General features: G+C 50.8%; 2 protein-coding genes across 2 annotated transcripts in view; both read left to right on the top strand.

Annotated features, from left to right (window-relative positions):
- Positions 1 to 27,670, top strand: part of LOC135305571 (zinc finger protein 850-like) — a 296,716-nt gene that overhangs the window by 184,025 nt on the left and 85,021 nt on the right. The gene's annotated exons all lie outside the window — the stretch shown is intronic.
- Positions 16,776 to 17,510, top strand: LOC135305690 (olfactory receptor 14J1-like; the record flags this gene model as incomplete). Its single annotated transcript, XM_064429441.1, has 1 exon — positions 16,776 to 17,510. A coding segment is annotated over one exon (735 nt), but the record flags the coding sequence as incomplete, so codon positions are not given.

Genomic DNA, 27,670 nt, shown 5'->3' with positions numbered 1-27,670 from the left:
TGAAGGATCAAAGTCACCTCCCTTGGTTCCTCCTTGAGCCCTGGCCAGGCTTTGGGAGGAACCCAAGAAGAGGATGAAACCAGATGTTCCTGCACTAGAAGTGCTGTCAGTTTGTTCATTCAGCACTGTCAGAGCTGGGTCCTCTCACAGCAGGGCTGGAGCCTCACCTGCGGCTGGAGGCACCTGCAGGAATTCCCAGTGTCCAGGAGTGGCTCTGCAGCCCTTGGCTGGGACAGCTTCCACTGCTGCTGTGTGGATCTGGGGGATGGTGAAGTCTGAGGTTAACTGGTGCTGGATCTTTCTTAATCACTGCAGGCAATATTTGGTGCTGATGGTTGGGTGCATTGCTGAGCTGCTCCTTTTGTGATCATTTGCTGCTTTGAGCTGCAGTAAATGACACTGATTCCTTCAGTTGGAGTCTGTGTCTTTGGTGCTGACCCTGCCCACTGGTAAAACAAAACTGGCAGAGTCTGGCCAGATCACAGCAAAATGTCTCTTGTTAAATGTAAATGTGAGGAATCGGTCCCATCAGAAATTCCCAGATGGGAAGCCCTTCCCTGGAGCTGGCTGGCTCTGGAGTGGGCTGAGGTCGCAGCACTGTGTGAGCAGTGGGGCAGTTGTTTAAAAGAAGCTGAACCCCTGGATGTCTTAAAATGTATCCAAAAATTGCATACGGAAAAGGAAAAGAACTTGTGGGTTTGGGCAGACAAAGATGAATTTGTTAACAGTATATTGGAAACAGCACCTTCAGAAGGAACAGTTATTGTTGGAATGCTCCCACATGGAGCAACAGAAGAAGGTTTTAATCTTGAGCTCCGATGCATTTGTGCAAGTGAAATATTAATATCATAAATAACTATGTACATATTTATAGTATAATAAGACCTTAATATATATATTGATATATATATATTATATGTATTTCTATACCTATCTATCTATATGTATATTTCTATATCAATATCTATATCTACGTATAAAATAGTAATAATGTGAAATAGTGCTGACAATACTAATTTGGTAGCTTTGACTGCTCAGGGATGTAACATCAAATACTCTACAGAAAAGGATTGGCCAGGACCCTAATGTCAGAGGTAAACTTTGTGACATTGTATACAATGAACAAAGGAGGAGGGGATAAAATTGTCTGTTTTTACAGGGTTTGCTGATACTGTGATGCAGAGTGCTTTGTCTGTTACTGTGAAAAATACCGTGATTAAGACTGCAGGGTTTTTTCGTGTACCAAACTATCCTCAAGCTGCAGGATTGGTGGAACGGGTGAAGGGGCTGTTAAAAGAGCAGTTGACAAAATGAGGAGATGGGAACCTGTCCCCATGGAGAATCCATCTCCCAGATGTGTTCCATGCCCTTAACAATGGCCCACTGGGGAAATGGAAACCCCTGGCTGTGCACAGCTGCACCCAATTTGCAACTACAGCCCAGAGGCTGCAGGGCTGGACCTTTATGCATTGGAATTAATTAGGATAAATCCAAAGCAAATGAGAGCTATCAATACTGAGACAGGAATTCAGATTCCTCCAGGACACTTTGGTTTCATAACTGCTTGCTTGGAGCTTGGCCTTGCAAAATGTTCATGTCATGGCAGGAGGAAAGGAGGAATTGATGTAGAATATAAAGGAGAAATTACATCAACCCCATGACAGGGTAGCACAATTATTGATATTGCAATTTTAAGAATGATTGTGAAAAAAGGAGATCCACCTCCAGTCATTACCATTTGTGGAGATAAATGGTTTGGATCCAGCAGTCTTAATAATGGAGCCAGTGTGGGCCCGGAGGCCAAAAGGCCCTCCTGAGGCAGCTGAAGGAGCAGCTTCTAGGAAAGACAGCATTGAATCCTGAAACCTGGGCAGGAACAATGGGAATATGTCCCTGCAGACAAGTATTCTGTGTGAGAACAAGTAGGTGTTACAGGATACTGTTTTACACATCCTGCCAGACCAAATCTCCTTGTTTGGCCCAATGGCCCCTTTGGAAAATGCTCTGATCCACAGGGCTCCCTTTGAAGGCTGCTGTGACACTGAGGGACTTGCACACAAATTCCATCCAGGAGCCTGGGTGCCCTCAGGGACTGGGACCCGGCCCCCTTCCAGCCAAAGGGGAAAGGGCCCCACCAAGCCTTGTTAGCCACAGACAACATGGTAAAGCTGAACAGCAAAGGACTTGGGGGCATTATTCTGGAGTTAAAAAGGCACCACCTCCATGGACAACACAATTTTTGTTCCTATCTTGAATGAGATTTAGAAAAAATTAAGAACAGTGTCACTAAAGTACTATTGATGTCTGTAAGTTGTACCTTGATAGTCAGCCAGAATCTTTGTTTGCCACAAACACCTCCAGTGTTTCACCAAGGGATTAGTCATCAAAATTTAATGATTAGTTCTGCAAATTTCAAGATCAGGGTAGCCAAAGTACTCCATGTCAGTAATTGCTGGGTATGTTCTCAGCTGAAGTTGGGAGGAATGGGGTTCCCTTGGAGGGCCCACCCTGTGGGGTGGCCAGAACTCAGTCCATGGGCTCTGACTCGTAACTATCAATGAAGGGACAGTTCAAGAAAACACAGGAATACAATGGTCCGTTTGACAGGACTCACTAAGATTTCCCTTCAGGAGAACCGAAGCCTGTTCTAGTTACAGAGGCCACAGTGTGAGAGGATTTCTGTGCTTCACCATCACTCCCCATGTCAGTAGAGCTTGGGCTGCTGGAGCTGGTCAGTGTCAGTGTTACCCCACTCCTGGCTGCAGGGCCACCATTTAGGGTCCTTCAGCAACAACCACAAGGAAGACCTGGAGCCCAGAGAACATTTTCCTCCCAAGGAGTGCCTTGGGTTTCAGAAAGCAAAAGATTCTGGTTCATCCTGTGCCCCATGTGTGCTGCCCTGTCCTGTGGAGTTGACATGAATAAGCTGAAAGGATTATTGGAAGTAGCAAATGATGCTGTTAAAACGTCCAGTAGCACATCCTATGGGCTCCAACAAACACAAATGGGGACTCCACAGAACCGCATGGCCTTGGATTATCTGCTTGCTGGCCAAGGAGGAGCCTGGGCTTTCATGGCACAGGAATGTTGCACTGCTCTCAGTGATGGGTTTGAAGGCCAACAGTCAGCAATCACCTTGAGAGAAGGAGCAGGAGAAGAGTGGCAGGAAGAAGAAAATTCTTCTTGGTGGGATTGGCTTCATGGCTACCAAAGGAGGCTGCTGTGAAATGCATTTGTGGCAGTGTCTGTCATCATTGCAGTGTGTGCACTTGGTGTGCACTCTGACATTCCATGTTCGAGTTGTTGTGACACTTTGTGATGGGAAGTGGAATATTGAGACTTGTCTTAAAAGAGACAGTCTCCAGAAAAGAGAGGCATTTGATATAGAAGAGAGAATAGTAGCAACTCTTTAGGCATGTTTGAAAAGGAATGTGAATAGCTCTGAGTAATGAAATTTAACAACACTTAATTGAAGCACAAGGGGAGATGCCTTTATGCCTAATATCTAAACCTAAACTGTGCTATTGAAAGAATGGTTATGAAGGTTGTACTTCATTGTAGGTCTCAGGATCCATCCAAGTAGCAAGGCCTGAACAGGCCTGGAGGCAAAGTTCCTCTCTAGATGAACCTTCCAACCAAATGTTATATTTGTATCCACTCCCTAACAAAGCATTATGAACAGTGAATGTGTTCCTTGATAAGACATGGATTTCTATTTCTGTATTCAGAAACCAGACAAGGCCTCCTCTGGCCTTGTTTGGGGGTGAAGGATCAAAGTCAACTCCCTTGATTCCTCCTTGAGCCCTGGCCAGGCTTTGGGAGAAACCAATCAGGAGAATGAAACCAGATGTTCCCACACTAGCAGTGATGTCAGTTTGTTTGTTTAACAGTGTAAAAGCTGTGTCCTCTCACAGTGGGCTTGGAGGCTCCTTGCCTGCAAAGGTGGAGGCACCTGCAGGAATTCCCAGTGTCTGGGAGTGGCTCTGCAGTCCTTGGCTTCCAGCTGATGTGTGGATCTGGGTGATGGTAAAGTCTGAGGGTAACTGGTGATGGACCTTTCTTTAATCACTGCAGGCAATCTTTGTTAGTAATGACTGGATGGATTGCTGAGCTTCTTTTGTAATTCTTTGCTAATGATTATGTGCTTTGCTAAGCTTATCCTTTTGTAATTCTTTGCAGCTGTGCATTATATAAATTACAGGATTCCTTAAGTTGGTGTCTGTGTCTTTGGTACTGACCCTGCCCAGTGGTGAAACAGGGCCCCCTCTTGCCTAAGAGTTACCTGGGAAGGCAAAAACCCTCACTCCAACATTCCCCCCGTGTTCCTTGTTCCCCGCACTTCATACACTGAGCATGATGTCCTGTGGTCTGGGGTATCCCCGGGGTCAGTTGGGGTCACCTGTCCTGGCTGTGTCCCCTGCCAAGCTCCCCACAGCCCCAGCCCCTGCCCAGGGTGGCTGGAGGAGGGGCAGGACAGGCCTTGGCTCTGTTGCAGCTCAGCAAGAACAAAACCATCTCTGCGTGCTCAGCCCTGTGCTCAGCACCCGGCCCAGCAGTGTCTCAGTGCCAGTGTCTGTGCCCTCAGTCCCTGCCAGGGCTTGCCATGGCAGGGGCCAGGACAGGTGACCCAGGTGTCACCCCCAGTGAGGGCTGCCATGGAAACAGTGCCAGCACTGCCCCTTTCTGTCTGGCTGAGCTAGCCTTTGGCCCTGGCAGTGCCCTTTGCTGCTGGTTCCTGGTGCCTGAGCGGCCAGCGCGGCACAGGGCAGGTGGCCATGGCACAAGCCCCCAGCAAGGGATCCCCTCTGGCTCTGGGCAGTGACACCAACCCTGAGCAATGGGCTGGCGCGCTGGGGTCGGTGCAGTGTCCATCCAACAGTGTCTTGTAATGGCCCAGTGCAGACTGGGATGATGATCCACCCTCCCAGCTGGCCCAGGGCAGCTCTGCAGTGCCCTTCCCCACAGCCTGTCTGCACAGAAGCACTTGCTGGGTGCTCTGCATTTCCCTTCCCTCACTATTGGGTCTCTCCCACACCGCCCAACTCAGAGCTTTCAGCTGCAAGGAGTTCAAAGCTGGTCTGTCCTTCAGGAGTTGGTCTAATTCTGCCCTGAGCAAACTCTGGATTTGTGTTTATTGCAGAACTTCCTGTGTGTCTAAAATATTCCTTGCAGGGTTCTGCCTTAGGGAAGGGGAACCTCCTTGGTGGCAGCTTGGGCTTGGCACACACTTGAGGAGGATGTCTGTTTTCAACAGGGAAACTCAGGAGTTTTAGATTGCTTCAAAATATAAAAGAAACTGTACCCTCTTTGGCTGCGTACAGCCAGTTCTCTGAGCAAAGCAGGTCCCAGGTGAGTGAGGAGAGACAAAATGGGCATGGGGAATGTGGAGCAAGGTTGTCCACGCTGCATCAGACCTCAAGGCACAGCTTCTCTGAGCAGGCCAGAGCTCCTTAGGAGAGTCCCTGCTGGATCAATATCAGTCACTGATGCTGCAATCACCTCTTGTGTAATAAGAACAGCAATAAAAGACACCCTTTAAAATAGGAATACATACTTGCTAGAAGCTCTTTGAAATATTTCTCCATAACTGAAAAAGGAAACCCTCCTAATGAACTGCACTAGAGTGGAGGTAAATCAAGGCAGAGCCATGGTTTGTCAGGACTTGCTTGATGCTAACAAGCCCCATGGTGCATTTGGAGCTGAGTCCTGGAACCTCAGGACCTGAGAGGAGATTGTACAAACCTGTCCAGGAGTCCAAGTCAGAAGAAAACCCCAAAGTGTGTCTCAAGGCATGAATGGGTCCCACTGAGTTCCATCCCAACACAGGCTCCTCATGGACTCGTTGGAGGAGAGAATTGGGAGCCAGATGGCACAAAAACTTCTCAAAGACTCAGTGTGAAAAGGAAAATCCAAAGTACTTTAAAAACCTTGAGTACCTCAAAGTATTAATGAGCCCCACTGAGTGTCAGTACAAAGATCTCAAGGGACTCGTTAAAGCAGATAATTGGGGCCATGATTGCACAAACCTCTCACAGAGTCTGTATCAAAAGGGAAACATCGAGTACCTTAAAATAACTGAAGTACCTTGAAGTATTAATGAGCCCAACTGAGTGTTGTTACTGACAAAGCCTCTCCAGGGACTAATTACAGCAGATAATTGGAGGCCATGATTGCACAAACTTCTCAGAAAGTCAAGATAAACCAAAACCCAAAGTCCTTTGAAAAACCTGCAGTCCCTGGGAGCATTCAGGAGCCCCCAGGGCCATTGCTGACTAAGGCTCCCCAGGGACTCCTTCCAGCAGATCCTTGAGGCCACTGGGATGTGGGCTAGGGAGGGATGCTGAGGGCAGGACAAGGGGCTGACAGTGCCCAGCCTGGCTGGGGCTGTGCCAGGAGCCCCCAGGGCCTCAGGACAAGGTGTGTCCTCCCAGCCCTTGCTGGCACAGACCCTGCTGCTGTGCCCCAGGCCACCAAGACTTGGCTTCTCTTTGTCCCCACCTGGCATCAGTGCCTCCAGTTCTCTGCTCTGCCTGGGGCCTGGGGACACTTTCTGAGTCGTGTCCCTCAGTGGGACCCATTAAAAGTCCAAGAAACTTTGGAGTTGGATTCTGCCTTGGAGTTCTGGAGAGGTTTCTTCAGCTGCCTCTCAGGGACTGATGTTCAGGGCCTGAGCACAAAGCCCCAGAGGCTCATTAAAGTCCTGCTGCTGTGTCTGTGCTGCTGAGCTGGGCTGGGCTCCTGGCACAGAGGCAGCTCCTGGTAAGCAAGAAGAGCTTCAAAAGCACATTTCTCTTGATGAGCAGCTCTTCTGCCAGCCCAGCAGGGCTGGGGCACTGCCTGCAGCCAGCCCGGGCACAGCCCAGAGGCACAGAGAGCTTCAATCAGTCAGGGCTGGGAAGGTGCTGAGAAGTGCCTGGGGCAGAATCCCTGCCAGCCCTTGGCACAGGAACCTCTGGCTGCAGGACAATGCAGCTGCAGCTCCTGGAGCCATCTCCTAAAGCTGGAACATCCCAATGCCTGCATGTTGCCAGGATTTTTAGTGAAAAAGCCTCTGCTAGGATTTTTCCTGTCCTGAGGAGCTGAGGGCCTCAGGAAAGAAATGTAAACAATAACTATCTGCTGCTGTGGAGTGCCACAGGTGCATCTTCCATTGGTCCATGTGGATTGTTTTCAATCAGTGACCAATCACAGCCACCTGTGACAAGGCTGTGAGCAGTCACAGGATTTTTGTTATTCATTCTTGTTCTATTCTTGTCTTTGTAGCCTTCTGATCTTCTTCTCTCTGTGCTTTTTAGTATAGTTATAATGTAGTATTTTAGTATAATATATATCATAATAAATCAGCCTTCTGACCAACATGGAGTCAAGCCTCGTGTCCTCGCACCAGGGGTTCAAGTTTAAGCAACAATTGGTGAACCCTGGACGTGTGAAACTGATGGTCACCCCAAGAGTGACCACGGAGTCCAGCCTGGAGCTGAAGAAACGAGACCCTGAAGATGGGCAGAGTTCACAGCCGTGGCTGCAAACAGGAGAACCTGTTGGACTTTCCTGGAGATTGTGTCCAGAGACCGCAGAGCAGCAGAGCTGCACAGCTGGATCCACAAGGACACTGTCTAAAGGTACTGTTATATTTTCCCTTCCTGAAGATCCTGCCACTCGTAGAAGGTGGGAGGAAAGTTGGAAAAATGTACCTTCGGAAGTTCAGGTTCCGTTTACTGCGTCAGAGGAGAAAGTTATTGAACTCTGGCGCAAATGGGGACACAATTTGATTTTTTGCAAGGAACTGTATGATCGGTTTTTCAGATGGGCAGAATTTCATAGATTTTTTACAAATGTGGTATACTCCCTCGATATAGATCTTTGGCAGTTCATGGACGCTGCTTTTGAGTGGACAAAGGACCAGGGTGTTACACTCCCAAGAATGTATGGAGTGCACCTATGCCTCTTCTATATTTTGAAAAAAAGGGAGGCTGCGGGGGTCATCGTGGCCCGGCGCGGTCGCGCTCCGTTCCCACCAGGTTCGGCACGAGAGAAGCCTCTCAAAGAAGACGAACCGCGGGTTCGCAGCCCCCCCGCATTGCCCACAGCTGAGCAAAAGTTTTTCTCCGCTCCCTTGGAGCATGAGCAGACAGAGCTGCCTTCTCCCCCAGCTCTTTCTCTTGGGGGGGATGGGGAGCCGGCCCCGCCTGCTTCGCCGTGGAATTCTCCGCTCCCCCCACTCCGGGAGGCAGCGGAGCCGACCCTGCCTCAGCTGGCCCCGCGGGAGGCCGCCGGACCCTGCGGCTCCGCCCGTGGTCCTGCCGCTGCCCGGGCCAGCTCGGCCGGCTCTGATGGCTGCGCCTGCGCTGCAGTGTCCAGACCCCGAAGGAGACTCGGCCGCTGCGCGCAGCCCGGCGGAGGATGCGCCCCCGCGGCCCGTGCCAGTCCCGCTGCTTCCAGCCGACCCAATTGCAGTGCAAGAGCTTGCCAAGAATGGTGCTGAGCCCATGGGACCGTCTCAAGAGCCGACACCAGTGTCCGTGCTGCCCGCACCACCCACCCCAGCTGTCCCACTGGCTTCCAGAGCTCTGTCATTCGCATCAGACCCTGTGGACAGCCTGTCCCTCCGTGGAGGGGGCATGGCTCGCCAGGTGACTACGGCTGCAGTTCGGCTGCCTGTTTTCAAACTCAGCGTGGTTCACGGGTCATTTCGCGTGTGGTCGGGGGCTTGTCCCTGGGGTTTGGGGTGCCTGCCTCCCCCTGAGCGCCCCAGCGGCGTGGGGGAGTTGGCTCCTGGAAATTCTGCCTCTGGTCCCCAGCCCGGAGGGGATGGGGGTGGTGCCAAGGGGCAGAACGCAGGAGCAGTGGCGTTTGCCTTGCAGGAGCAAGAGAAACAGTGCAAAGCAAGCATTGCTCGCTTGCTCTGGGGACAAGAAACCCTCAGATCTGGGATGAAAATTCCTGAGAAAGCTTCTCTTCCCCAGCTGCCGGTGTGCACCGGTGCTGCTGCGGGGAGGAAGCATTGGGTCATTTCTGCTCTCAAGACACTGGCAGCATGGTCCTGCCAGGTTCTGAGCACACAGAGCCCGCCTCATGGGCTGGTTCTGGGTTCTTTGGCTCATTTCCCTGGGCTGGGGCCACCGCCCCGTCCAGTGTTGGGTTTGGGAGCTTTCAGCTCCCTGCCTGGACCTGGGCCACCGTTCTGTGGACCAGGTCTGGATTCTCTAGTCCGTCCACCAAGACCAGGGCCACCCAAGGGTCCTAGAAACCCTCTGCTGCTGCTGCTCTTCTTTTGGAAAAAAAAAAGAAAAAAAAAAGAAAAAAAAAATAAAGAAAAGGGAAAGAGCTAGCAGCTCAAAAGCATTGAAAAGCCAAAAATTAGCCTCAGCCCAAGTGGTTCAATGAAGGGCTGTGGCCAGAGCATTCCAGAATTTTCTCTCAGAATTGTTTGATGACTGTCAATGGATTTTTTTATAATTCTTGTTCTCTTTAGCAGTTCTTTGTTTCAGAATTCTGCAAGCCTGTTTCAGGACCAAAGGGGACTTCCAGAGATTTCAAAGAAGAACATCTTCAGTCCATGGACTCTGTCCTAAAACTCAGCTGTTTGGACTTGAAACAATGAACTTTCTTTGCATGAGTTTTTGCATTTTCTTATAATTTTTAAGATTGTTTTAGTGATATGATAGAATTTGATGTTTTATAGGTGAAGAATTTCCCTGAATGTTCTACAGGTGAAGAATTTCCCTGACCATTCCACATCAGCAGTTGATTGAGATTTTGATTGGCAACAGATGAACCTCAAGGGGTGTTTGTTCTCTCTTCTGCAAGGGCCCAGTAGAAGAGATTGCAAACATTTCTTTTTCTATTTAATTTAATAAATTTTAAAGGGTGAGATGTAGCCATGATATTTTAGTGAAAAATCCTGTGCTAGGATTTTTCCTGTCCTGAGGAGCTGAGAGCCTCAGGAAAGAAATGTAAACAATACTCTATGCTGCTGTGGAATGCCACAGGTGCATCTGTCATTGGTCCATGTGGATTGTTTTCAATTAGTGGCCAATCACAGCCATCTGTGCCAAGGCTGTGAGTAGTCACAGGATTTTTGTTATTGATTCCAATTCTATTCTTGTCTTGGTAGCCTTCTGATCTTCTTCTCTCTGTTTTTTTAGTATAGTTGTAATGTAGTATTTTAATATAATATATAACATAATAAATCAGCCTTCTGATGAAAATGGAGTCAAGCTTCATGTCCTCACACAAGGGGCAGCCTAAACAAGAACACCCAACACCCACCATGGATCCTCAAACACCTGCAGGACCCCTAGACTTCTAAAATTCCTTCTGAAAGAGGAATTTTCAGGAGACTGGGAGCGGCTGGATCGAATCCCAGGCCCGGACTTTGTCAAAGGTATAAAAGATTGGACAGGTAGAATTGAACCGTAATTCAATTTGTCCCACAGAATTAACAATGGAATACCAGATATATTTATATAAATACAGCTCTGATTGATTCTGATCATGATTAGATAACATGCCTTATTTACACCACAGAGTAAATTTTAAAAAACACAGTTATTTACTCCACAATACGGGAACTATAACAATTATTTGAATATAGTGCTCCAGGAAGCAATTTTGCAGTCAAGAGGGCCTTGCTGGAGTTGTTGGAGCCCATTGCAGGCAGAGGCTCCTGCTCCAGCAGGAACGCCCTTTCCTGTGCCAGGAGCAGGGCAGGTCCCGCTGCAGGAAAAGCCCCAGGCCAGCCCCAGCACAGGGAAGGGCTCGGGCACAAGGGCAGAATGCCGTGCTGGGAGCTGTCCCAGGCAGAGCCTGAGGCACCAAAGGCACCTTGGCAGCAGCAGCTGCTTGCAGGGCATGGCCAGAAGCCTCCCTTGGCAGCCCGGCCTGGTGGCCAGCACTGCAGAGCTGCTGCCTCAGGGCTCATTTCTGCCTGGGCTCTGAAAAGCCACTTCTGCTCCAGGAGCCTGCCTGGGAAGCCATTGGCCCCAGCACCTTGGGGACAAGATATGAGTGACAAAACTCTCCATGCCAGCAGAGACAAGGCAGGGGCAGAGGAAAGGGGAGAGCCAGGCCCAGGGGACAGGGCTGCCATGGTGATGGCTGTGAGGTCACTGCCCCTGCAGCAGCCTGGCTGCCCTCAGCAGACATTCTGGCCAGAAGTGTGTGAAGGCACCCAGCACACCAGAACACCCACACAACAGGAATTCTGTTCTTGGGGATGATGGTGTTTCACTGGGTCAGGCTGCACAAAGCTCCTGCTCTTGGACAATTCCTGGGATGGGGAACGCAGTTCTCTGGAAAAACAGTTGCAGTTTTGTGCCACTCTCATCATTGTAAAATATTTCTCCTTCTAACAAATGTAAATACACCCTCATTCAGTTGAGCAATATTGACTCATGTCCTGTTACTGCAAGATGTGGGACTAAATAATGTTGACCACTATTTTTCCATTTTCACAGACCTTGGAAAGTAACCAAAAATCTCCCAAGATGGGGTTTGGATACCTCATCACATAACCAGCAGGTAGAAGGTGGTGGCTCTGGGCTCAGTGGTGTGGAGACTGAGGACAGAACAGGAGCAGCCCGAGAGGGATTGAAGGGTGGTTTCAGAGAGGCTGGAGTTTTTCTTCTTTGTGTAAAACATCCAGAGAAAGAAATAATGGCACCAAGGGTGTGGAGTTCCCCTGCCCCAGGAAGCAGGCATTCTACCCAGACAGACAGCATCAAGTGAGGGGCGTGATTTAAAGAGGATTCCGCCCCTCCACCATGTGGGGTGTGCCTCTGCAAGCCCAGGAAAAGACACTCCACCCCATCTGGTCAAAAAAGGAGTGGCCACAGAACATTTTTCCTTTTCTGTAACCTCATTGGTTCAAATTCTACTGCAAAGTCCCTGCCACACATTTTTCCATTGGTTGTCCTCCCCGATCCACTCCTTTGCAGTGCCCTGCTCCTTCTGCTATTGGACCCCGACCCTAAACTCCACCCCTACCCTGTCATGTAAAATGCATGACAAGCCACCACTCCCTCTCCCCCTTCATTTCTTGTTTTGGTACCTGGCACAAAAAAGGATCCTGGGCTTTGCTAAACCAAGCCCCATCCTGTTGCCTTCCTTTCCCTGTTGGTCATCAATGCCTGCCTGAGGTCTGAGACTCTGGGGGCTGGGGGAGTCGTTTTGCTGCTTACTGCAGTGGAACACAACACAAGGGCATCTGGGGAGGCCCAGACTGGACATGAAGAGAAAGGAATTTCCTCCCCCAGGGCAGGGCTGTGGTTCAGAAGGAGCCTGGAGCAGCCCAAGGCTTTGTGTGGGCAGACAGAGGCAGGAAGGAGGCAGAGCTGTCAGCAAAGGAAGGGGCCAGCCAGGTGGGGCAGCCGGGGGATGATAACAGCCTGCAGGGACAGAGGCACAGGGCAGGGACACCGTAGGACAGCCTGGGCTGCACAGGGCACAGGGATGGGCAGCAGCTGCAAGGCCCTGACAGAGCCAACTTGGGCAGCACTTTGGCCATGGCTGCTGGCCCTGGGCCTGAGCCAGGAGCAGGAGATAAGTGACCCTTGCAGGCCTGGAGCCTCATTGCCTCCTTGTCCCTGCTCAGCAGCCTGGCAGGGGCCGCCCCATGGTGCTGCCCTTGGCATTGCACATCCCCACATGCCAGAGCCCATCCCGGGAAGAGCCCTGAGCAAGGAGGGAGGGACAGGATCTGCCTTGCCAGGGGCTGGGGCTCAGGCCTTGGGTCTTTGCCTTCCTGAAGCACATCCAGGTTTTCTTAACATTAGAGACACCTCTCCCTTGCTTGTCCCCACCTGTCATTGCTGCCTCCAGTGTTCTGCTCTACCTGGAACCTGGGGACACTTTCCAGTGAGTTGTGTCTCTCCTTGGGACCCATTAGAAGTTAAAGAAAGTTTGGTGTTTGAATCTGATTTGGAGTTGTTGAGAAGTTTTTTTAGCGCACACTGAGGGACTGAGTCTGATGCAAAGAGCACCAAAGCCCCAGAAGGTCATTAAAGTCCTGGTGCTGTGTCTGTGCTGCTGAGCTGGGCCGGGCTCCTGGCCCAGAGGCAGCTCCTGGCAAGGGCAGCGCTGCAGAGAGACAGCTCTGGCCAGGAGCAGCTCCTGTGCACAGCCCAGCAGGGCTGGGGCACTGCCAGGGCAGCTCAGGGACACCAGCAGGGCACAGCCAGAGCTGACAGGGGCTCAGCACTGGCAGGGGCTGGGGGATGTCCCAGAGGGGGCTGTGTCACAGTGGCACCTCTGTGGCTGTGTCCTAGAGGCACAGAGCAGCTGTGATGTCAGCAAGGGGCTGTGTGACAGCACAGAGTGGGCTGTGTGAGGTCACAGGTTGGGCTATGACATCACAGAGTTTGTTGTGTGAGGTCACTGAGCAGTTACAGGATCATAGAGGAGACTGTGTGACATCACAGAGCAGGCTGTGACATCATGGCATGGCTGTATGACATTATAGAGGAGATTGAGGTCAAAGTGTGTGCTGTGACATTAGAGAGTGGCAGCATGACATAACAGAGAGGGTTTTGTGACATCACTGAGGGGGTTGTGACATCACAGAGCTGTCTGTGACATCATGGAGTAGAGTATGAGGCCATAGAGCAGATCCGGACGTAACAGCTGGTGGCTCTGTGACATCAGCGAGTGGGTTGTGACATCACTAGGTGGCTGTGTAACATCCGAGAGAAGACTGTGACATCACAGAACAGACTGTGACATCCCAAAGCAACTTTCTGACATCACAGAGTCTTCTGGGACATCACAATGCAGCTGCATGACATTCCAGGGTGACATCCCAGAATTGGCTCTGTGACACACGGGTGCTGTATGACATCCCAGAGTGGGCTGTGACATCACAGGTGGCTGTGTGACATCCAAGGGGCTGTGTGACATCACAGGGTGGCTGCTTGTCCCTGCTCAGCAGCCTGGCGGGGGCTGCCCCATGGTCCTGCCCTTGGCATTGCACATCCCCACATGCCAGTGCCCATCCCGGGAAGAGCCCTGAGCAAGGAGGGAGGGACAGGATGTGCCTGGCCAGGGACTGGGGCTCAGGCCTTGGCCCTTTGCATTCCTGAAACACATCCAGGTTTATTCAGCACCAGAGACACCTTTGCCTTGTTTGTCCCCAGCTGTCATCTCTGCCTCCAGTGTTCTGCTGTGCCTGGAACCTGGGGACACTTTCTCAGTTGTGTCTCTCAGTGGGACCCATTAAAACTTCAAGAAACTTTGGAGTTTAAATTTAACTTTGAGTTCTGGAGAAGTCTTTTGAAGGCTCTCTCAGGGACTGAGTCTGATGTAAACAACACCCAAGTCCCAAGAGGGTCATTAAAGTCTTTGTTCTGTGTCTGTGCTGCTGAGCTTTAAAGGAACAGCTCTTCCCAGGACCACCTCCTCTCCCAGCCCAGCAGGGCTGAGGGCTCTGCCTGCAGGCACTGAGGGGACAGGAGCCAGGCAGAGACAGACTGAGGAAGTCATTGAGATGAAACTTCACTGGGGGAAAGATCTTCACAGCCCTCCACATGGTGAGTCAGTGGATGCAGGGCAATGTCCCCTGGAGGGATCTCCTGAAGCCAGCACACCCCACAGCCTGGGGGATGTGCCAGGAGGACTCTCCCAATTTCTCTGTGGCAGAGCAGCAGGAGGAGGAGGATGTGCTGCAGAGCAGGGTTGCCCTGGGCACCCTCAGAGGGACAGGACAGGATGGCTCCTGCTGCCAAGGATGGCTGCAGGGGGTGAAGCTGGGGCTGCAGCCAGGGCTGCCAGGGCTGTCCTGCAGAGCAGGTCCTGCTGCCCTGAGGGCTCTTGGCCAGCCCAGGGGATGTGCCACCTGCCAGGGGCAGCTCTCAGCTTGCCTGGCAGCTCCCCATGGACAGGTCAGGGGAGCTGTGGGGGCAAGGAGTGACTCCTGCCAGGGCAGGTCCTGCTGCAGTGGAGAGGGTGCTGTGTGGGCCAGGGCTCCTCAGAGCTCCAGCTCACGCCCAGCTCATTCCTGAGGGGACTTTTAATGAGCTCATTCAGGGCAGGGGTTTCCTGCTTGGGTCTCTGCTTTCCTGAATCTGTGCTCCCACTTTTCCCTGGCTCAGCTTGGTGGCAAGGGAAACTCAGCTGTGCAGGGTAGAGCAGGGGCTGAGGCTCTTAGATCATCACCGAGTTTTTCTGGGAACCTCAGCAATTGCCCCCCCCACCCTCCCCAGCCTCCAGGCCCATCCAGCATCACCTTTCCACAATGCCAAGTCTGGGGAACCTGTTCTTTAATCCCTGCAGCCCTGAGCAGCTGCAGGGCAGAGCTGGCCCAGGGGCTGGGCTGGGCTCTGGCAGCTCTGGCAGGGAAGGAGCCCGGGGCCACAGGAGCAGCTCCGGCAGGCACAGCTCCAGCAGCAGAGCTGTGGGCAGGGAGGGAGGGAGGCAGTGCTGAGGGAAGCCCTGCTGCAGGGCAGATGTGGCACTGCCAGCCCTGCCCTGCAGGGCAGACACTGCCCTGAGCAGCACAGCTCTTGTGTCCCCTCCCAGCCAGCACAGCCCTCAGCCCAGGGCTCGGGGCACTCAGTCCCTCCTGGGATGGCAGAGCAGCAGCAGAGATGAAGGGCATCTCTCCTGCCATGTGCCCATTCCTGCTGACAGGGCCTGAGGGCCACTGCCCTGCCCTGGTGCTGCCTGGCAGGGGCTGTGCAGGGCTGGGCAGGGAAAGGCTTTTCCTCAGGCCTGGCTCTCTCTCTCCTTGCCTTGCCCAGGTGCTCCTGGCATTGCTGAGGGGCTCTCTGGGATGGCAGTTCCAGCTGCAGGGTCAGGCCCAGCCCTTGGGCTCCTCCTGTGCAGGCTGAGCACAGCACTGGGGTGTCCCAGCTCCCTGTGCCTGGGGAGCTCTGGGCAGGGCAGGCTGGCAATGAGTAAACTCTTCTCAGGTAGTGCCATGGACACGACCCTCGAGATGCCATCCAAGCTGTGAGCTGCCTCCAGGGGACATTGGGGGACAGGAGTGTCCTTGGCCAGAGTGGGGCTGAGACTCTGAGAAAGGCTGAGCCAGTTTGCTCTGCTGTGGGTCCCTCTGCTCTCAGCTGTGTCAGGCCGATTTCCAGGGGAACACAGGAACTGCCCTGGATCTCAAAAGGGCAGCTGGGGACAGATGGAGTGACAGAGCAACTCCCCTCGCTCTTCACTGAGTCACAGCCACTGCTCTTGCATTGCTCATTTCTCTCTGACCTCCCTGGGCACAGCAGGAAACCCTCTCAAACTGCCTTTGGCTGTCACCATTCCTTAGCCCTTGGACAGGAGATGCTGCCGAGCTCCTCTGCCTCAGGAGCAGTTTGGGCTGATGAAATCCAAGCCCAGGACTGGCCCCTGTCCCTGTTCCCATGACCCCACTGCTGCAGAGCAGAGCTGACCCCTTGGTGTCCATGGGCAGAGCTCCCACTCATCACAGCAACGGGGCCAGACCCAGCAGACCTCCAGGCATGGGTCTGAAGGAAGGGCTCTGAGAAAAGGAAAATTGGATGGCACAGAGCAGCAGGGGCAGAGCTGGGAGAAAGGGCTTGGACACTGTTTAGCAAAGTCAGCCCTGACTCGTCACTGTGTCCTCCTTGAACAGGACTGCATGGCCAGCCCCAGTAATGTCCAACAGCAGCTCCATCAGCCACTTCCTCCTGTTGGCATTGGCAGACACGCGGCAGCTGCAGCTCCTGCACTTCTGCCTCTTGCTGGGCATCTCCCTGGCTGCCCTCCTGGGCAACGGCCTCATCATCAGCGCCGTAGCCTGCGGCCACCACCTGCACACGCCCATGTTCTTCTTCCTGCTCAACCTGGCCCTCAGCGACCTGGGCTCCATCTGCACCACTGTCCCCAAAGCCATGCACAATTCCCTCTGGGACACCAGGAACATCTCCTACACAGCATGTGCTGCACAGCTCTTTTTCTTTCTGTTTTTCATTTCAGCAGAGTTTTATCTCCTGACCATCATGTGCTACGACCGCTACGTGTCCATCTGCAAACCCCTGCACTACGGGACCCTCCTGGGCAGCAGAGCTTGTGCCCACATGGCAGCAGCTGCCTGGGCCAGTGCCTTTCTCAATGCTCTGCTGCTCACAGCCAATACATTTTCCCTGCCCCTGTGCCATGGCAATGCCCTGGGCCAGTTCTTCTGTGAAATCCCACAGATCCTCAAGCTCTCCTGCTCCAAATCCTATCTCAGGGAACTTGGGCTCATTGCAGTTAGTTCCTCTTTAGCACTTGACTGTTTTGTGTTCATTGTTTTCTCCTATGTGCAGATCTTCAGGGCTGTACTGAGGATCCCCTCTGAGCAGGGACGGCACAAAGCCTTTTCCACCTGCCTCCCTCACCTGGCTGTGGTCTCTCTGTTCCTCAGCACTGGCATATTTACCTACCTGAAGCCTGCTTCCATCTCCTCCCCATCCCTGGATATGGCCCTGTCAGTTCTGTACTCGGTGGTGCCTCCAGTCCTGAACCCCCTCATCTACAGCCTGAGGAACCAGGAGCTGAAGGCTGCAGTGAGAAGACTGATGACTGGATCCGTTCAGAAACATTAAAGTGGTTGCCAATTTCTGCAAATTACTTGTAATAAAAGTCATCTTTGATACTACTTATTGGTGTGGTTGTGGGTTTTTTTTCCACTTTTTTTTTTTTAATATTATTGTACACAATAAAAAGCCTTTTTTTGTGCCATTTCTCATTTTGTTTTGCTCCACCTTCCCTGTGGCCACAAACTCTGCCAATGACGAGCTGCGTTCTTGGAGGCTTTAAAGGAACTAAAGGATCTCCCAGCAGAGATTTCTGCAGAGATGCCCTTTTGTTGCCTTCTCTGGAGCTGCAGCAGCAATGTCTGTGTGCAGAGCTGGGGGCAGATCAGTGCTGGCACAGCAGCTGTGCCCAGCAGCAGCAGCAGCACTTGGTGTTGGCAGTGCTGCTGCCGTGGCCCTGCCCCGCTGCCCTGGTGGCCCTGGTGTTGCTGCAGGGCCTGAGTGCTCTCGGGGCCGGGCACAGTCCTGGGGGTGGCAGTGCCGGGGCTGCAGCAGGGACAGGCCATGGGCACTGCTGGGGCAGCGCTGACACCTCAGGCCAGGCCCTGGGGGCTGCAGGCTCCTTGCCCAGGCTCTCTCAAGAACACGGCCAGGCCAGTGTTCAGCACAGAAAAGCCCCAGGGTGAGCAGCCCCAGGCTGGCTGTGGGCAGGCTGGGGGCAAACAGCATGGCTGGGGCTCTGCAAGGGCCCTGGGGGAGACGGGAAGGAGCAGCAGAGCAGGGGCTGATCCATCCCCAGTGTGCTGCACAGGCCAGGGCAGCGTCCCAGAGCGTCCTGATGGAGCTGCCAACAACATCCCCCCTCTGCAGCCCTGGCCTCTCCCCCAGCTCACACAGGTGCCGCATCCTTGCAGGCACAGCCACGGCAGCACTGGCTCAGGAGCCCCTGTTTGCATTGCACAGAGCAGGCAGGAGCACCCCCATGCTGTTGCTGTGGGGACATGAACCTGAGGGAGCACAAATGCCATCAGCCCCTGGGGCCAGCAAGGGCTGGGGGACACCAGGGAAACCACTCAGCTTTGTCCTGGCCTCTGCAGTCAGCCAGAAAGTTTGTTCCCATCAGCTGGGAGTTTCCTGTCCCACTGCAGACGCTGTTGCTCAGAGCCGGGCTGCCTGGCAGCCATCCCCAAACTGCCCTCAGCATTTCCTTTGCTTCACCTCTGCTTTCGTTATTCTTCCCTTGTACAAATATCTTCCTGTTGCCCACCCCTGTTCCCTCCTCTGCAAACAGCCCATCCCTGTTTGCCCTTTCCTCTCTGGCCCCACTCCCCATTGCAGTTCCTGACTTGGCACCATGGGAACGTCCCTTGCACAGCAGGATCATCCTCCAAGTGCTGCAGGAATTGTCTGCAGGCTCCTGCAGTGCCTGGTGCTGCTCCCTTGCCAGAGGCACCCCAGGCCAGGGGGGCACATCTGGGCTGCTGTGTCTGCCTGTGGGGCTCCCTGTTCTGGGCAATGAGGAGGAGCTGCAGAGGCTCTGCAGGACTGACAGGATGGGCTTTGGGGCTGGCAGGAGAAGCTGAGGGAGCTGGGCTGCTGGAGCTTCTGAAGAGGAGGCCCAGGGCTCATCCTGCAACTGCTGCAAGGGTGGTTTCAGAGAATCCCAGAATCAGCAAGGTTGGAAAAGACCTTGGAGATCATCAAGTCCAACCTGTGCCCTGATACTGCCTTGTCTCCCTGAAGCCTCCTCTTCAGGGGAGGATAAATGAACTCAGTTCTCTCACCTGCTTCTCACAGGACATGTGCTGCAGACCCCTCATCAGCCTTGTTGCCCTTCTCTGGACATGCTCCAGTCCCTCCATGTCCTTCCTAAATTGGGGGGCCCAGAACTGGACACAGAACTCGAGGTGCTGCCCAACCAGTGCTGAGCACAGGAGAAGAATCACTGCCCTGCTCCTGCTGGCCACACCATTGCTGATCCAGGCCAGGAGCCATTGGCCTTCTTGGCCACTTGGGCACACTGCTGCCTCATGTGCAGCCTGCTGTCCATCACTCCCTGCAGGTCCCTTTGTGCCTGGCTGCTGTCCAGCCACTCTGTCCCCAGCCTGTTGTACTGCAGAGGTTGTTGTGGCCAAAGTGCAGTACCTGGAACTAGAACTTGTTATACCTCACCTTGTTGGGTTTCTTTTTAGTAACTGCTCCGTCTGTCTCTGCAGGGGAGCAATCTACACAAATGCCATGTTAGCAATTTCCTCAGACCCGCTGTCATGGGGAACAAAAGCTGTAGCACCAAGAGCTGGTGGGTGTCTGACTGAAGCTCTTTGCTCTCTTTCCCAGCCAGGAAAGAGTTTGGGAGGTTCCTGCAATGGGTTAGTCCTCATTCCCAGCACTTCTTGGAGACCCTGGCTCTTCTACCTTTCCCAGCCCCATGGTGCTGGCTTGGGCCACCCAGAGGTGCCAGCAGCCATGGAGGGCGAGAGGCATTGCAAGAGGCTGCCTGGCTCCCAGCAGGAGCTGTGCTGTCAGATGTGTTAATTAAGGGAGCTCTGGTAGATACTGGTGACAGTGGAGCCAGGACATGGTGCCAGTCCTGCTGCAATTCATTCATATCTGTGAGAATTTTAGTGCAGAGGGAATGCTGCTTTAAACACTCTCATTTCCTCTCCCACTCCCTGCTGATCTGGCTTCAAGCAGCCTTGCTCCAGAGAGAAATTAAAATCTGCTTCCATTCCAGGATGTTTTTATTCTCCAGCATTTTTTCCTGCTTTTCTTCAGGGCTGGAAGTGAGTGTGTGCTTTGGTTGGTTTGCTGCCCTGAGCCAGCTCAGTCTCTTGAAAGCAGAGCCCTTTGGAAGAGGGAGGCTTCTGGAAGGGGACCCTCCCCTTTTCCATTGCTGCTCATTGCCTTGGTGGTGTGTGAGGGGCTCAGGGCAGTGGCCTGGGGCCTCCCTTGTGTCAGTGCTGCCACAAGGAGTGGGCAAAAACTGTCCCATGGCTCTGAATCTACCAGAAATGCTGCTGCCTCATCCTCCTTAACTCTGGAAGCAGGAGAAACTAATCTGCTGCATCAATCTATGAGTGAATTGGTCCTCTGGACTTGGAGCTTTTCTGCTTCTCTATCTCAGAGTTCTTCCATCAGCCCACATGAGCGACAGCTTTTGTGTAATTTGCCTGTGGGACCTGTGAGAAAAAAGCCCTGGATGTGACAGGACCTGGTGCTGCAGTACTCTGGGGCACAGCTAATTGCTTCCTTTTGGAGTTCTCTTGACCACGGATTTGTTAACAGGGTTCTGTTTCCTGCTGGTTGCCTTGATCAGATGTGCCCAGAGCGTGTGCAAGGAGGTTCCTCAGCACAGCTGAAGATTAAGACATAAGGAGGAATCCTAGTTTGAAAGGATGAGAGCAAAACCAAAATAAAAGGATGTTTTAGCCCAAAGTTAGTGTGAATCAGCAGGTAGGAATCAGCTCTTCCCTGGATCCCTGTCCTTCCTGTGCCTGCAGTGCTGTGATCCATCAGCAGTCCTGGAATGCAGGAATATACATTATTTAGCTGCTATTAAGCTGGTTGTAACACATCTGCTAAGAGCCCTCAGTATTTGCCACGTCCAAGTGAGATGAGTATTCACTTGGACTTTTTTAATGCCATCTGAAGTTTCAGTTGTGAAAAGTCACCCTTTCTGTCATTGGCTGAGCTGCTTGGAAAAGCTGAGTCTCTACAAACAGCAGCTTGGCAGCAGGGCTGCAATGCATCCTTGGAAAACCAGCTGGGAGCCCTTTGGTGATCTCACTGGGGAGCAGGCTCTGTGCAATATATTCCAATATCTCTAAGCAACAGCTTAATGTGTTGCCTTGTCTGCTTAAATAGCAGAGCTCCTCTGGCCTAAAAGCCTCAGCACCAGAGGGTTATGGAGTGCAAATTGCTGCTGAATGAATTTGCTGCTTTCTTCACTCTCGTTTCCCCTCCCTTTTGTGTTATGACAGTGAAATGACTCATCTTCACCTCTTCTCACTTTAGAGAAATTATCTAATATTTTGTACAATGTTCATTGTAAAAAACCCCAAACCAACAAAACAGATGAAATCTGTTTTCTGGAACAACGTTTTCCCTTGCAATTACACAGAGTTGGCACCTTTCTCCACACTCTTTTGACCAACAGATGTTGTGGAGTACCAAGTTTACAATACCATCAACTATTGTAAGGAAAAGAGGGAAAAGCAAAAGGCCTGGTTTGAGCTTAGTGAAACTTGTTTCTGGCTTTGGACTGCAATAATTTATTACAGCTCTGTTTTACAATTAATACCAGCCTGACCTACTTCAACAGGACATCATAATTCTTGTGGCCATGTATGTGCCCATGAAAATTCAGTGCTAAGAGCATGAGCTGTGTTGGTTATGTCAGTGTGATGGAGAAAAATGTAAGTTGCATAACTCAGGTGAATTGAGTAGGAAATGGTGTGCTATAAAACTCATAATTTAAAATGCAAAAGATAAAAGGAAAAGGGAAGGGATTACTGCAAGATGAGGTTTATGGCTGGTGCTCTCAGCACCCCATGCTCATGGCCATAGCGGGGATGCTTGAGCAAGTGAGGGAGGGACTGGATTCAGTGTGGGTTCCAGAAACAGCCCCAAGAGCAGTGACAGTCACGAAATCCTGGCTCTTCTCTCTTTAAAATCTAATTTGAGCCCCAAAGCAAAGCCCCAAATTTAATTCCCTGCGGAGTGAAGCTGTGAGGTCTTTGACTGGGGCTTTCACAGTACGCTGGGTAAATAAAGCTCGCATCAGAAATCATATTGGTAGAAACTATAGATAACCATACCAAAAAGAAGTTTTGCATGCTTGTGGAGGAGATGCAGAAAAAGCCAAGACATAAAGGTGCACCTCTGTGTTTTCCACAGGGAATAATTTCTGAAGTGCAGAACTCACCAGGCCATGCAGGGCCTCCTGCCAAGGGGAATGATTTCAGACAAGTGCTGACTGCGTGGGAGAAGGTGTTTTGTGTTGGAGTGCTGAGTTATCACTGAAGTTTTTCATTTCTAATACTTGGTAATATCAGTGCCATTTTGTCAGTAAGGAGCACACTTAGTGCTTGAGACATCTCCATCTCCACCTGCTTCACAACTCCACTTGAAGGCAGATGAAAATTATTTCCTTGTAAATTACCTGTTTTCACCAAACTCTGCAAACTCTTAATGAGGCTCTTTGCCATGAATTTGATTTTCTATTTATTTTCTCCTTTTTTTTTTTTTAATAAGAAGAATTGCTTTCTCCGTGCAAATGTTAAGTAATTTTTTCCCCACCTGGGATGTCAGGAGGTGCACATCCTGTACAGAAACACTCCCCAACTGCATCAATAACCTTTTTGTACTGCTGAGTGAGTCCTAGAAAACTGCAGAGCAGTTTTGTGTCTCTGCAGGTTACTTGGCAATCAATTCTCCATCTCTGATGTATCCTAATTTACAGTAAAGATGTGATGAACTCCTTCCTCTGCAATCAGAAGTTGGCAGTGCCCATTCTTCTGCAAATGTATGGGTTCAGCAGAATAATATCATAGGAACAGAGATGTTCTGCAGCATTCCTGCTTGGTTTGCTCCTTATTTGGTGGGGCAGACAGCAGCCTTCTACAGCCCTAACAAGGGTAGGGAATTTTCTGGACTGGAAAGAAAAGCATCCGTGAGAGAGGCAGAATGTGATGCTGTTACCCACGGCTGGTGTTGCCACCTCTGTTGTCAAATTTCCCTCCCTTGCTGCCCTGGGGCATCTGAGTAATGGGTGGTTTGTAGTGATGTTCTCCTTATTGAAATCAGTCAAGAGTTTGTGGACTTATTTCCAGCATGAAAACAAACCCTGTTTTGCTGGTTGTATGAGGGAAAAAATTATTTCAGGCAGAGAGAGGACAGAGAGAGGTGAGAGACCGCTGAATTTTCTCCATCTGGCTGCAGGGAGGGAGAACAGTTGTGGTGTGGAGATGCGTTGTTAATGCTAAAGCAACAAAAAAGCAACCCAAATAGTGAGTGAGCATCACTTGAGCTGCACCTCTGCCAGTTAGGGATGGATCCCTCCTGCTCCTTCCCATGCCTGAGGCGCCTGTGTGGGGCTGGTTGTCCCTGTCATTTACCTTTCAATTGCACAACAAACAACAAGTTTCTTGGAAATCAGTTGACTTTTCAGACTCTCCCGGGCATTCAAGTGAGTCCAGGAGATGTAGGGATGAGCTGATAAGTGGCTTTAGATGGTCTTGGCTGTTGGTGTTGCTATATTTCCTGGTGCTGGTCTCCAAAGCAATCCTTGGCATGCTGCTTTTGTGAAAGGCAGAACAGCTCAAGAGAAAAATGTGCTTGAAATTACCTGTTCTGGGGAAATGCAATCACTGCAAATTTTCTGCTAGGAACTGCTTGTGAACAAAGATGGAGCCTGAATGAGGGATGTGCCCTTGTGGGGGTGCCTTACACTGACACAAAGCTCTCTGTGCCTCTCCAGAGGGTTGTCACCCTACAGAAAGTTGTCACTTCAGGAATCTCCTGGCAGGGCAGGGAGGGTGATTTGACTTCACAGCTGCATGGCTGGGAAAAACAACGAGGCAAATTCTCCTTTTCTGGCCAGGAAAGCCAGGGTGTGTGCCTGCTGTGTTCCACGAGGAGGAAATCAATTGCTGAGGGATTTCTGCTGGGAGATTTGTGCTTTATGAAATTCATGCCAGGGGCAGAGGACTGGGGAGCTGCCAACGATAGCACTGTCTTCCTCCCCTCTGCTGCTTTAATTGTTTGTAATGATTTAATAATTAGCACTGTTCTTCCCTGCAGCAAACATAGGCATGTGGCATTTTATTATCTTTATTAGGGCCCCTGTTTGGAATTTCTTTGCTGTATTTCCTTCTTTGCAGAATTGGTCCAAAACTTGGAGGAGTTGGTGTGAGAACTGGACTTTGTGCTGTCAACATTCTGAGTGTTGAGCCAGTGCTGAATCCGTGCAACTATATGGGAATGAAATAAATGACATGATTTAAACAAGGAAATGCTCCTGGCTTTGGCATTTTATCTGCACAAATGCACACTAGGAGAGGAAGAGCAAATCAGGTACAAGCTCCCCATACTTACAGAAGAATGAATGGAAGTAACTTCCTGTTTAGGCTGGAAATTAGGAGAACATTTGTACCCATCAGAAGGGTGTTGAACTGGAGCAGCTGCCTAGTGACAACAGACAAGTGGAGAAGTGAAACCCCAAATTAAAGGCTTTGAGTGTCAAGGTTTTTGGATGTTGGGGACTTCAGAAGCAGATCTTGTGAGTCCCATGGGCAATACAGGCGGCTTGCCAGGGGAGCATCTCTGTCCCGTGCCAGGGACCTGCTGCCCTGGTCCCACAGAGTGATTTGGGTGGTACCTGATGGCCCAGCAGAGTTTTGGGAAATGCCTCAATGTTTGCTGGATTTGAAAGGCATTTGGGTCAAACTGAGTTTCTCCTCTGAGGGATGGAGTCTTGAGCTCTCACAGGTTTTGCTTGAACACTTCTTTAATCTGTCCCCTACCCCAAAAACCCCCAGCAGATCCCTGCTCCTCCCTCTCTGTGTCTCCCACAGCTGTGATCCTCAGAGCTTTTCCCTTACACAAAAAAAACCTGGAAATTGGCTGGGTTTTATTCCCTCTTGGTGACAAAATTGTCTCCTATTGTGCAGCTCAGGGGAAAGGAACCTCTTCCTCCCTTCAGTTTTCTGCAACAAAGTGTTTTGTTCCTCTTTGTGAAGAACTAGGAAGAAACACTTCTTTTTAAGCTGAGGGAGCCCAATTCAATTCCCTCATAATTTTGAGCAAAATGGCCAAGTTATTTATGTTGAAAGTCACTCCAAAATTTTGAAGAGACCTTTTTAGAAAATATTTCTCTTGGTGACTGATTACGAGTAGGTATGGGAAGAAACTCTTTGCCTTCAACCACTCAAAGCAGTAATTTCTTCCCAAAGAGTAGATGTAATTTCATTTGCTGGGTGAAAAAAATAAGTAGTAGTGGACCAAAGGAGCTTCAAGCTGATCTCCATTTGCTGTCAATGACTGAATTAAATGCACAGGGTTCCTATCAGCTCTGCCAGACAAAACATTGCTTTTGGGTTATTGGAGGTTTTGTTGGAAGTCTCTGTAGCATGAACAGTTCGTGGACTTATCTCTGCTGGCTTCAGTCATTCCTGCTGTCCATCATGTCTTGCTATTATAAGGCAGCTCCTTTCATTATGTTGTCTTTTAATTCATATATCTGAGCCTTTTTCTACTTCTAGACCCAGTTTTCAGGAGGACAAACATTTTCTTATCTGTGAGTGTATTCAGTGCTGGCCACACAAGTGAAGGCAAGGAGCTGGCAGGTGATAATTTATGGAACTCTATAATGGGCAAAACTCAGCATTCAATTTCCATCTCCCTAGAAATCTTTATTTCTTTTCTTGTCTCTTGTGCTCTTTGTAGCTGGTCTGAGTTTAGTGCTTGGAAATGCAATTCTATGGATCCTAATTCTTTTGAGAGAGAATAGTCTTGTACACAAAGCCAAATAAATTGAACTTTTCAATATTAGAGCAGTTTGACATCCAGGCTTGGGGACCTGGCAGTGGTTAGTGCCTGGACAGCCTCAGAACACAGAGTTCATCTGATTTAGATGAAATTTCATTCACTGGAGACACAGTAAAATTGCCTCTTATTTGCTCAGCACTAAAAATCCGTCTGAAGCTGATTGCCAAGAATTGCTGCTGAGTGATGGGATTAACCCCTGCAATGGCACCATGAAATGAGAGACTGGGAGAGGAATATTAAACAATGGCATTTCCAACCATGTGCAGACCCTGGAGTTCTGCTCTTGGCTTGGTGCTGTCAAAGGAGCTGCTTTTGATGGTTTTAGAGGCACTAACCTGGGCAGTGAAATGCACCTCAGGCACCAACTGCATCTCTGGTGTCTGCAAGTGCCTTTATCTCCCTTCATGCTCCTCAGAACCAAAATCCTGCAAGGACCAAGTGAATCTGAGACTTTGGAAAGGCCCAATCGTGACAGATTTTGGTGAGATTTGAGTCAGGAGATGGAAGCAGCAGCAGCAGGTGCTGTAATCTTTATCCTTGCGCTCTCCTGCATGCTGTTGCATGGGTGAAGGAGGCAGGGATTCCATAAAGCACCTTCTGTAGCTCCTGAGGGAAAACCAGTGGCAAGTTCTTTAATTTCTTAGAGTTTCAGGCATGTGTTGTGTGGCTGTGCTGCCCCCCAGGGCCAGGCTCTGCCACTCTCTGCTCCAGCTGGTGCTTCCAAACTGTCCTCTGTGATTTTAATTTGCAAACCACCTCTCTGACCAGCTTCCACTTTGCTTTAAAAATTCAGCACCACGTTTGTGGCTGAACAGGTCCCAGAGCTGGGGAGGAGGATTTGAGATGCAATTTGCATGACAGAGTTGTTACAGCGGGGAAAATGTCACATCCCTCCTGTGCCTGGAGCTGCTAATCTTGTTCTGAACACTGAAAACCTCTTCAGCTGCTCTCATTATACCTCAATTTGATTACTGCTTTGATTTCACACCTCTTTCATGCAGGCTTTTCCTCTCTCCTTAGCTGGAATTGTCAGGCCTGAGGAGAGAAATTTTGTTGAGCCTTGGGACAGTTCCCATATATCCCTGCTCCTAAAGCTGCTTTGAATTATCTTGGGAACCTGAGCATGAGATAAACTGTCAGGTCTTTAGTGAGAGGAAAAGTAAGGCACAGAAGCCAAAGTGTAAATGCAGAGTCTGGGGACTCTGTTGTGGGGATCTGAGCCCTGCAAACTCATGTTGTTCTCTATGAATGGCTGATTCCTTCTGTATCTCCTCCTGAAATTCTGAGCACCAGGGCTGGTGCTGGGACTGCAGCCACACAAACTCCCCACGGAGCTTTGTGGGACCCAGTGGGAATCATTGATTTGCTGCTTTTGATGAAAAGTTGTGACATGAACCTCAGTGTCGGGGAGGTGACAGATTAATGCTGCTGCTGCCAGATGGTGCCCACACACCGTGTCTGGAGACAGCTCTGGAGAAGATGAACAAAAACCAGGATTAAATCCCATGTGCTACTGAGCTCTATCAGAAACTGCTTAGAGTGAAGTCTGTGAAGTGACTGGGGAGAGCTGGGTGAAAGGGACAGCTCTGAGAAATGTGTGGTACATCAGGGATGTCCTAATACTGATCTTTGCACAGAGATGAAAACTTGTC

The sequence above is a fragment of the Passer domesticus genome, chromosome 8 (genome assembly GCF_036417665.1).
Source record: "Passer domesticus isolate bPasDom1 chromosome 8, bPasDom1.hap1, whole genome shotgun sequence".
NCBI classification, from domain to species: domain Eukaryota; kingdom Metazoa; phylum Chordata; class Aves; order Passeriformes; family Passeridae; genus Passer; species Passer domesticus.
Note: the sequence above shows the minus strand (reverse complement) of the source record. Positions and strands in the feature narration are given on the sequence as shown.